General features: G+C 30.5%; 1 protein-coding gene across 1 annotated transcript in view; it reads right to left on the bottom strand.

The window, feature by feature from the left end:
* Positions 1 to 9,961, bottom strand: part of LOC106469432 (alpha-actinin-like) — a gene marked incomplete at its 5' end in the record, with an annotated part of 80,226 nt that overhangs the window by 18,275 nt on the left and 51,990 nt on the right. Inside the window, 4 exons of the mRNA XM_022397948.1 lie at positions 2,085 to 2,243; positions 5,848 to 5,925; positions 7,142 to 7,204; positions 7,623 to 7,731. Coding sequence (XP_022253656.1) covers positions 2,085 to 2,243; positions 5,848 to 5,925; positions 7,142 to 7,204; positions 7,623 to 7,731 — 409 coding nt within the window. The remainder of the gene's footprint in view (positions 1 to 2,084; positions 2,244 to 5,847; positions 5,926 to 7,141; positions 7,205 to 7,622; positions 7,732 to 9,961) is intronic.

Genomic DNA, 9,961 nt, shown 5'->3' with positions numbered 1-9,961 from the left:
GCCTCGCTCGCCAGTGGACTTGGAAGACAGACAAGAATAGGTAGACAAACCAATAAGATGCCTACAGCACGACCGCCACTGAGCCCGGTTTCTCGCCATATTCTGCAGCGTTGGCAGCCATTGGTCTGCGGCGTCGCACGGACCCCATCCAGGGAGTTTAACCCTGCCAACTGAAGCTAATCTACTTGTAAGCCCTTTCGTCTGACGGCTCCAGGTCAGTGCCTGGCCCCCACGTACTCTACGCCAGCTAGGATTGGGGGTAGCAAAGAGTGTCCTATGTGGGAAGCGGCTCGGTGACATATGCAATACATGTCCGAGCCATCTTAGTTTGCTCAAGTTCACGAGCGTTCCTAAATTGGACTCTGGTCCTAGAATACGATCACGGACCGTGGAGTTTTGGATCCTTCGGTGCCAACCTATGCCCGCAATACCACGCAAGCAACGATGATACTGAAGAGTAAGGACTATGAACATGGGGTGGGGAAGGGGCAAAAAGAGAGATAAGAGAGGGGTCAGCAGTAACTTGATTTCGCTTACCTACCCTGCTGGATGCAGTAGGCAAGGCGACCCTGATTATAGTGCGCGACGGCCGATGCACTATGGATGTAGCATTTTTGGAGGAGTTCATGATTGTGTGTGGGCTGGAATACTGCCAGGTCGCCCAGGCCTAGACAATAAGAACCTATTATCTTTTCTATTTGCTAAGATATCACTCCTGTACTGAATCAAACAGTAACCACCTGCCCACCTCTTTCCATTTTTGGAAATGGTACCTTGTATACACTTACTTCTATATATAACATGAATAACCAATCAACAGCTTAGAATGTCCCCCTAGCGGTTTTCTCAGCCATTTTGACATATTATTGTGCTAATTTCATTCTTTTCACACAAGATTTCAAACGATGAGGTAAGGCTTTAGTGAGCTCAAAATTTCATATTTTTTAGACCCAAATACAGCTTAATTACTACACTTGATAAATTATAGTGGAATTCAATACAGTAATTTATTATTTTTTTGGTTATTTAAAATGTAATATAAAACCTAAAAACATTTTCTTTTCACATCCTCCATGTGGAAAATTTCATAAGGCTTAGCAACCTATGACAAGTGGCAAAGGTCATAACTAGAAGAGATAATTGTTTGGTTTACTTTCTTTATTTACTGTTACATATTTTAAGAATAAGTTTAAGAACTTATTTGTAAAAAGAAATAATCTATATACATATATAATGTATAATAATTGAAATTTGACTGTTTTTTTACAAAATAATAGTCTACTAAAACACAGCTAAGACAGGTCACTTTGTAAAGACTAAAGGTCAGTTATATATATTATTGGATACAGTAACACGAGTGTATGTGCACCACATCATTGTAACTTCTGTACCGTTAGCCAGGCATAGCTGGAAGGTCAATATAATAAAAATAATAAATATATATAAATGTATAATGTTATGAGCTTGAAGCTATTTAGACTAAAAATTTGTGTTTACATGTTATAATTTGTAGTCATTCTAGAATGAAATAAGCATAATTTATATTTTTCCCTAATTTTTTATTGTAGTTACGAAGTCAGTGAAATTGAACCAACCTGTACAGAAATACAGTAGTGAAAATAACAAATAAAATATAAAGTTTTTTCAACAAAATATTTGATAATTACCTTGAGATTATAAAGACTTTGCATGTAAAATTTGAAAATATTCTAATGCATTGAAGTATTTTTAATCTTAAAATCAAAATTGCTTTGCATGTTGGATAGTCAACATACTGAAAGAAAAAGGTTTACAAGAAAATATTTAATTATAAAATCTTAATAATACTTTCTTAATACATAATTTAAAAACCTGATATTTTTAGTACGAAAACCTTTTAATGTTTACCAATAACCTGCAATTTGTAAAGCTGTGCATACATTATCAAAAATTATAGTATAATTACTCTCATGGATTCTTTTGTGGTTACGAGCTGGGTAGATTACACCCTGCCCATAATGGAAGGGTTAAACCAAATTATTATTTATGAAAAACAATATAAAACTTTTTTTTATTATGTAAAAATTCTCATAACACAAACTCACAACAGTAGTCAAGGCTGTGTAGGGGTTATCAACACCACCTGGGACCTGATATTTGCTTGCTATACTTTCAACTTCTTCTGTCAGCCCCACTATGGCTTGGTGTTCTCTATCAGCATCGCCGAGTGTCTGCTTAAATTGTTCGTGGGCATCTATTAAACCCTAAAGATATGAGAATCAGATCATAGATAAATATTTCTCAAACAGTCATTATTTTTCAATTAATGTATTGTCTCTAATCCCCCCCCCCCAGCATTTTTATAAAGTTTATCTTGTGTGACAGCAACAGTAATCTGACATATAATCCACTTTCTTTACCATACTATTGATTTGAAAAACAAATACACACACCTAAACTTATTAGCATTGAAATCAACAAATCACATTTTAAAAATATAGTCCAGAAGTGCACAAATATTATAATTAACATACATACACCCTCTTGCAGTTTGGAACAGCTTGGGGGGGGGGGCATTAATTAGGGGCAATATGGTAGATACAAATTTATGTAACTTTGATGAGAAAATAATAAATAATACTTGCTATTATTTAATATATTCATTTACAGACCAAACATAAATGAAATTGTATTAAACTTTAATGTACTGTGAAATATAAATTAAAAAATCTTCAAACCACACTGCTATTCATTGTGACTTGCAGACACTGAATAGATTACCTTTGCATGATTTTTAAATGTATTTTCAAATTATTTGTTTCATAATGTTCAAAATAATAATAAGAGTCTTGCAAATAAACTATGCAATCAAGAATTCATAAAGATATTTTGATATTTGTAACACTTCAATACATCTTGGCAAGTTACTTCTAAAACTGTTAAATAAATGGAATAAAACTAAAATAATTTTGTATAAAACAATCAAATAAAGTAATATATTTTAAATTCAATTATTAATTATTAAATATCTCTTACATATTTCATTATTTGACAGATTTATATATACAATTAATCTGAATTCCCAGAAATACATTAGAAAAAAGGACTGCATACTGCAACTTATCAGTAATTACTTCCCAAATCATCAAAACAACTACTTTAACTCCAGAAGAACTAGGAGACGGAATGAGTGACAGAGTGAAAGTTGTATTTTTAGTGATGCTGCATTACTGATTTAATGTATCTGCTACCAATTAAGTTTAATGTTCCCAAATCACCTGAAGTTTCAAAGTGTGATAACTCTTTCATATTTCTGTTCTCTATCTGAAGAATATGTAATCTTTTTATGATTTCAAGTGCCTTGAAATTTCAGCATCTGTTCCCAAATAAGCTTTATATCTGATTATCTATGCTATTTGTCATTTTTGTTTTAACATGCATTCAGCTTTTCTCAGCCATAATTTATGAGTAAACTTGACCACCAAAAATCAGCGAGAGAATTTTCTATTTATTGATGACAGTAGTAAGCTAGCCAACTCGCACAGTTTCCACTACAGTTAACTCTTGCTTTGAATTATCACTCTTTTTACAACAGATTAGATAACCAGCACTACATGACTTGATTTCCATGTGTTTTCACATTCTTTTAAATTAATAATTTCAGAAGAAGGGTTTTAATTCTTTTGTCACACCATCTGGTTGATCTAGTGTTCATTCAGCATTAAGAAAAATAATGGGGAAACTTTTCTAAATTCATGATTGAAGAAAAATGTAAACTGAAATAATGGGTTAACAACAGAATAATGTCAATAACTTTTATGTTCATAGTATATATGTATTAACTGATGTACTGAGAACTTTTTTACGTTAATTATTACAGGTTTGCCATTGGAACTGTGAAAAAAAGTTAGATAAGACATATGCTTACAAGTACCTGGAACTATGAATTACTGGTAAGCATTTTGACCATAACCTAAAAATTTAACTTACAATGAAGTATACAGTACTAGTGTGCCTCATCTCTACTAGCAGGCTCATGGATAGCCTGTTGGTTTCTGAAATAATTATAGACCACTCACACTTGTCAAAAAATGATGGCAAATCAAAAAAATTAGAAGCCTTAATAATATATTCACTATATAACAATGATTAGTTATGTAAAAGTTTTCTTTGTTCAAATTTCAATAACAATTTACATTTTTTCTAAATTAAGACATGCCTTTTTGCTTTGTTTCTTTTACAAGCACAAAGCTGCAAAATGAGATATCTTCACTGTGTGGATCGAACCTCAAATTTTGGCATTATATTTTGTTCAATTTAATGTCGAGCCTCTTAAGGGGCTACATACATGTCTAATTACACTTTTCAGCATATAGAAATAGCAAATTCAAAAGAAAAACTATTTGTGATTAAAGTGTTTTTGTAAAACATATATTGATATTCCTGGTCAGATCAGAAATTAAAACATTTTTTTTATTAAAAGCTATTATTTCTCTTTCTACATGGTGCTTCTTTTTCTTTCAGGACAGTGATTAAAATATAGCAAGTCTTACACAAGACCTGAAGTGAAAATTTGTATAATGCTCTTACACTCAAAGTAAACAAATATGCAAAAGAAATGGAGACAGACAGAAAAATGATAACAATTTAAAAAAAAGAATACCTCTATGTCTTACTACTTAAGTTTATAAAATACAATGGTATCTATAATAAAATATACAAACAATATTTAAAAAGTATATGAAAATATTTTTAGTTGGATATACAAGACTGTTCAGCTTGGGAGATATTATTTAGTTTATTTGGTGATTTAACATTTAATGATTGTTTGGTTTTCATAACAAGTGTTAAAAGTTAATTATTTTGGAAGCGATAGTTATGACAAGTTTCGTTAGATAACTCTGTATGAGTCATACATTGTGTACGTAGTTTAACTGTTGTACTAGGCTTTTGTAATATTATTGCCATCATCTTACTCGAAGCTTCTAAGTTTTTCTTCTTATGTGTAATATTGTTGTTACTAGAGGGCTAGATATTTATAGATTTTTCTGTCTCGTGTTATATATATGTACAGATAGAGTTAGAAGTTAAGTTAATGAAAGTGAAGTTAGACTGTATCAGTTTAGCTGTAATGGGCAATTTCTAAAGTGAGTTTTATAGCTTGTATTATACCAACAAAGATAGAAGAAAATAATTTGTCTTGTCAAAGGGTGTTCTAAAATAATTAAATCCACCTGTGTGGATTTTGATGAAAAGGAGAAAACTGTGGTAACCAAGAGCGTATAGTGATGACTTTCAAAGTTTCATAATCACAGACTGTATTGTAATAACAAAATAGAGAAGAATAATTCATCTTGTCAATTGGGTTCTAAAGTACCTGAACCAGCCTGTACTTTTGATGTAAAAGAGAATAATTTAAAGCTCTGGATACAACTGTGATAACCAACAGTGTAACAAATTTTTGTACATTTGTTTAACTTGTTTTGAATGTATTATTTTAAAACAAGTGGATTGTGTGCTGTCTGTTAATTGTTGAAAGTTATCACTAACAGGTCAAAGACACCTACTGTAAAGAATCCAGCCCTATATAAAACTTGACAATTTGAAATACTGGTGTTTAAAATTTATATTAGCATTAGTTAATCAGACACACAGTAACAAGAACAACTATACTGGCCCAATTTTACAAGAATACTTGAGTTTTTCGAATTTATAATATATAGGAAAACATGCAATAATCTAACATAACTAAACCATATACAAGTTATATTTGCAGTAAAATATATACAACTGTAAATATTTCAAATCTATCTACAATTTAAAGCAACAAGTATGATTTATACAACTAATAATAATTTCTACCATTACCTGAATCTCATCCATTGTGTGTACAATGAACATATCCACCAGATCTTCTCTAGCACCATCTAACCAATTGTTGAAAGGCTTTAAAGACAAAAATATGAAGTTAGGAGCATACAACCAAACTGCTCATAACCATTGTTCCCTCTATATCATTTTTGTCCAGAGCAGGCTAAAAATTCTACTGTGCACTACTTTACTTGTTCTCTTTAGGAGTCTTCTTACACTAAACTAAGTCACTACCACGTTATATGCTCTGAACATAAGATGCACAAATGGCAGTGAGAATGTTGTAAAACTTAACTTAATCCACTAAATAAAGACAAAAATACCTGCATATTTTGTAGTTATTAACTGAAGCACTAACTTATCAGTTCAATATAATCTTCAGTATTTACCCAAAAGAAGATTCCACTAATAAAGCAACTGACAATTTCCTTCCCTGTTTAGAAAGGTAAATGCATACAAATATGTTTTTAACTCGTATAAGTAAATCAACCAATAAATTGCTTCAACTAGTGTCACATTTGAAACTTTTTTCAACTGACCAAACTCTAAACTGTTCTCAACTGAAAGAGTTACAACTAGAGAAGAAATGGCAAGTGGCATGCTTTCTTACATACATCACACATGAGTTTGCTGTGTGGCTGCAAAGTTCAGAGAGAACACTGCTCATAGTACTTCTTTCCATATATAATCTACTCAGATCAGAAATTAAAAATATATGAGGATAAGTTTTAAACAGAGGTGAAAGACATGTTGGATTTAGTACTTATAGACTTAAAGAGAAAGAAAAGGTGATTAATGATAATATATTATGACTGTTGAAGTAACTATTATACTTCAATTTGTATTGGATTTTATCATAAAAATGTGCAGGTGTTGAACAAGCAATGGAAAGAGTGAAATCAGGGATGAAGTGTAACAGTGGATACACCAGAAAGAAAAGATTTAAACAATGAATTTTTTTAATAAGGTAGTATTTGTTACAGGAAATTTGACATTCCTTCAATGCATCAATATCTAGAAATACTGATAATTAACATTCCAAGAATTTCTGAACAAACATCATTAGCTTCAATTTAACTTTGTTCTATTCTAATAAATACAGTTAAATGAATAAATGAAGATGTAGACCTCATTAAAACAATCTCCTTATGAAAGTCCAGTTAGCTATAAAAACTGACAGGCAAAAAAATTATGTTCTTAAAATGTTATCATAAAATATAATTAAAAATTAGGTTTAATGCATAAGATTAATATATATATCATAATAATAAAAAAAATGTTTGATACTAACAGCTGCTCTCTTGGCAAATTCAAGGTGTAGTTGATCTATCTTTTCCAGTACAGTTTCTGCTTCCTACAATTGACAGATATTTCATGCTTTAAAGGCTAAACATAACATTAAGTAACAACTAGAACATTTTGGATCATGGTGCAAAGAATTAACAACAGCATGAAAAGAACCAAAATAAGAATAAATAACTACACACGCAACATAAAAAGCCATCTTATTAGAAGTGCAAGTTACACAAATGTTAAAAAATATGTAAACAAACAAAAGTATTTATAAAAGCTACACAGTATACAAATAGTAATTTTCTTATTTTGAAGGAAGTGAACTTTTATCTATTAATATCTGGCACTATCAGTAAGAAACTAAACACCTAAGAGTAGGAAATACCAGTTGAAAAATCAACCATTTGGGTTTTTTTTTAATTAGCACACAACTAACAGAATTTAAACAAAATTATAAAGCTACAACTACTACTGTTTACCTCCAAAGCATAGCACCGTTTCTGCATCAATGTCCCTAGTTTATCCCACTGCTCACATATATTTTGACACCTAGTGTTTATAGTGGCTACGTCATGGTAATCCAAGGCACTAAAATAATAATACAAAATAAAGTAGCTTTAGGGTTGGAAAAAAAAAGTTTTCAATGATGAAGTGATTTAACTTTTGTGTTTTTTTGACACCTTTAACTTTGAATACATGCAAGACTATGAGAAACAGATTTTATAAGCAAATATCACAATTTTAACAAACAAAATTCTGATGTTTGATTTAGCAGATAAAAAAATGAAAACCCAAGTTTTCTCATGTAACTTAAGTTCTTCACCCTATACATATGATGGGATCAAAGTGTGCATGTCATGACCTTTTTTATAGGCTTAACATTAAAAATTTAATTAAACAGCTTTATTATAAAACTATGTCAATACACTTGGCATCAAAATATAGTTTATAGTTCAAATTTAAATGCCATACAAGTTTTAATTTCTTAAATTTAAAGGGAAATGTTGATTCAAATTTTCAATCTGCAGCTCTGAGTCACATGGTTTGGTGGCACTTTGATTTCTAATTTTCAGATTTTTTTTTCCTTTACAAGATTGTCCAAATAATTAGAAGCATGTTCTATAGATACTGACAATATAGAATGTAAACTTTCAACCTCTTGTCTCCTTGCTTTACTGAGATATCACTATAACTGTACAGGAATCTGCTAATATGTTCCTACTTTGAGGTGTTGCTTTTCAGTGATGAATAAACTGTATGTGAAAAAGGCAAATATCTGCAATTCTGAATATATGAAAATTACAAATATAGCATAGTGATGCCTTCAAAAAAGAAGAAAACAGGTATGCTTCATTATATATAAAAAAATTTCAAAATTTTATTTTACAATACATTAAGATTTAGCTACAATTAGTGTAAGGATATGGAAAGGAATAGGTAAAATATAAACTTTCACTGAAAAAACTTTTGATATTCATTAAACTCTCTAAACATTGGCTCGGTCAATTTGACTGACCACGTGACCTCTTTGTATTCAAAGTCTTTATAGATTTAATATTCTAACTTTCAATATAGTATGTACATCTTCACAAAATTTGGCAGTCTTTTGGTTAATATTATAAGTCTTTCACATACAAAAAATCATATTTTTAGGGAAGTATTTTGAATAAAATAAAATAAAGATTTGTCCATTGATATATTGAGTATTTGTTTTGAATAATCCTTGTGCAAAGTAATTTTCATGTTAAACTAAAAAGACTTTTCCTCATCTCAAATTTCCTTTGTGTAATCCTTAAAACGTCCTAAATGCATCTCAAACGTTTTTTTTCAGTAAAATTTTATAGTTTATATTTTTATTTTCTCTACCCTATCACAAAGAAAAAAAAATCTAAACATATCTATATTTCCCTTTTTCTTTCTATATTGACTTCAAATTATAACATTTGTTTATCCTAAGTAGCTTTAAACTAGTAACAATGTACGTTTATTCATACTTAAATTTCATTGTTTTATTGCCCTTTGAACCACGTCTAACTACTACTGTTCACGTCATTGTAAGTTATAAATCACTCGGGGAACGAGCAGCTCACGTTATGCTATCGAACTAAATTACCCACGAGCTGCTCGCATGCATGCCTCATGAACCTAATTATATTATTATTACTTATTTTACCTAATCTAGTCTTAATAACTTAATAAGATCCTGTTTTAGTTACTTTTATCATAATAAATAAAGAATAAATATGAAAAGCAAGAAATAAACCACTTACCCAATCTTCTTTTTTTCTTGCTGTCAGGTTTCGAAGAGAGTTAACCCTAATTTTTTATACTATAGATAGTAATGCACTTAATAATTTTTATTTAATTAAATAATGCACCAAAGAATATAGACTAATTCACTTATCTCTCAAAATTTTCCTGTCTTTCTAACTATGCAGCAAGAGCTGTTACAAATTCATCGAAGATAGTCATTATCTTTCCCACGGAAATGAATCTTTTACTGTGAGTGGAATGGATGATATTCTGTTCAGAATATATTATACGTCATTTGACACATGAAAATCTTGATTTTCTATTGGTTATAAGTAATATATAATGAAACGTAAGAGAGAACTATCAATGAATTGTGAAAGAGAGGATGTGACAGGAGGGGTCTGATTTTCTATTTGATAGCTCTGTAACCAAACAAAATTGAAGGCTATAAAAATTATGGTCTGTTTGAGGTATAACGATTTGATAGAGAGTTTTTTACGTTTAATTTCGTACATTTTCGAGGGGTAATGGATAAAATAGGGATAATGACATGCTAAGACAAAAT

This window comes from Limulus polyphemus, unplaced genomic scaffold (assembly GCF_000517525.1).
Source record: "Limulus polyphemus unplaced genomic scaffold, Limulus_polyphemus-2.1.2 Scaffold3482, whole genome shotgun sequence".
Lineage (NCBI taxonomy): Eukaryota > Metazoa > Arthropoda > Merostomata > Xiphosura > Limulidae > Limulus > Limulus polyphemus.
This window is presented reverse-complemented; position numbering and strand designations above follow the sequence as displayed.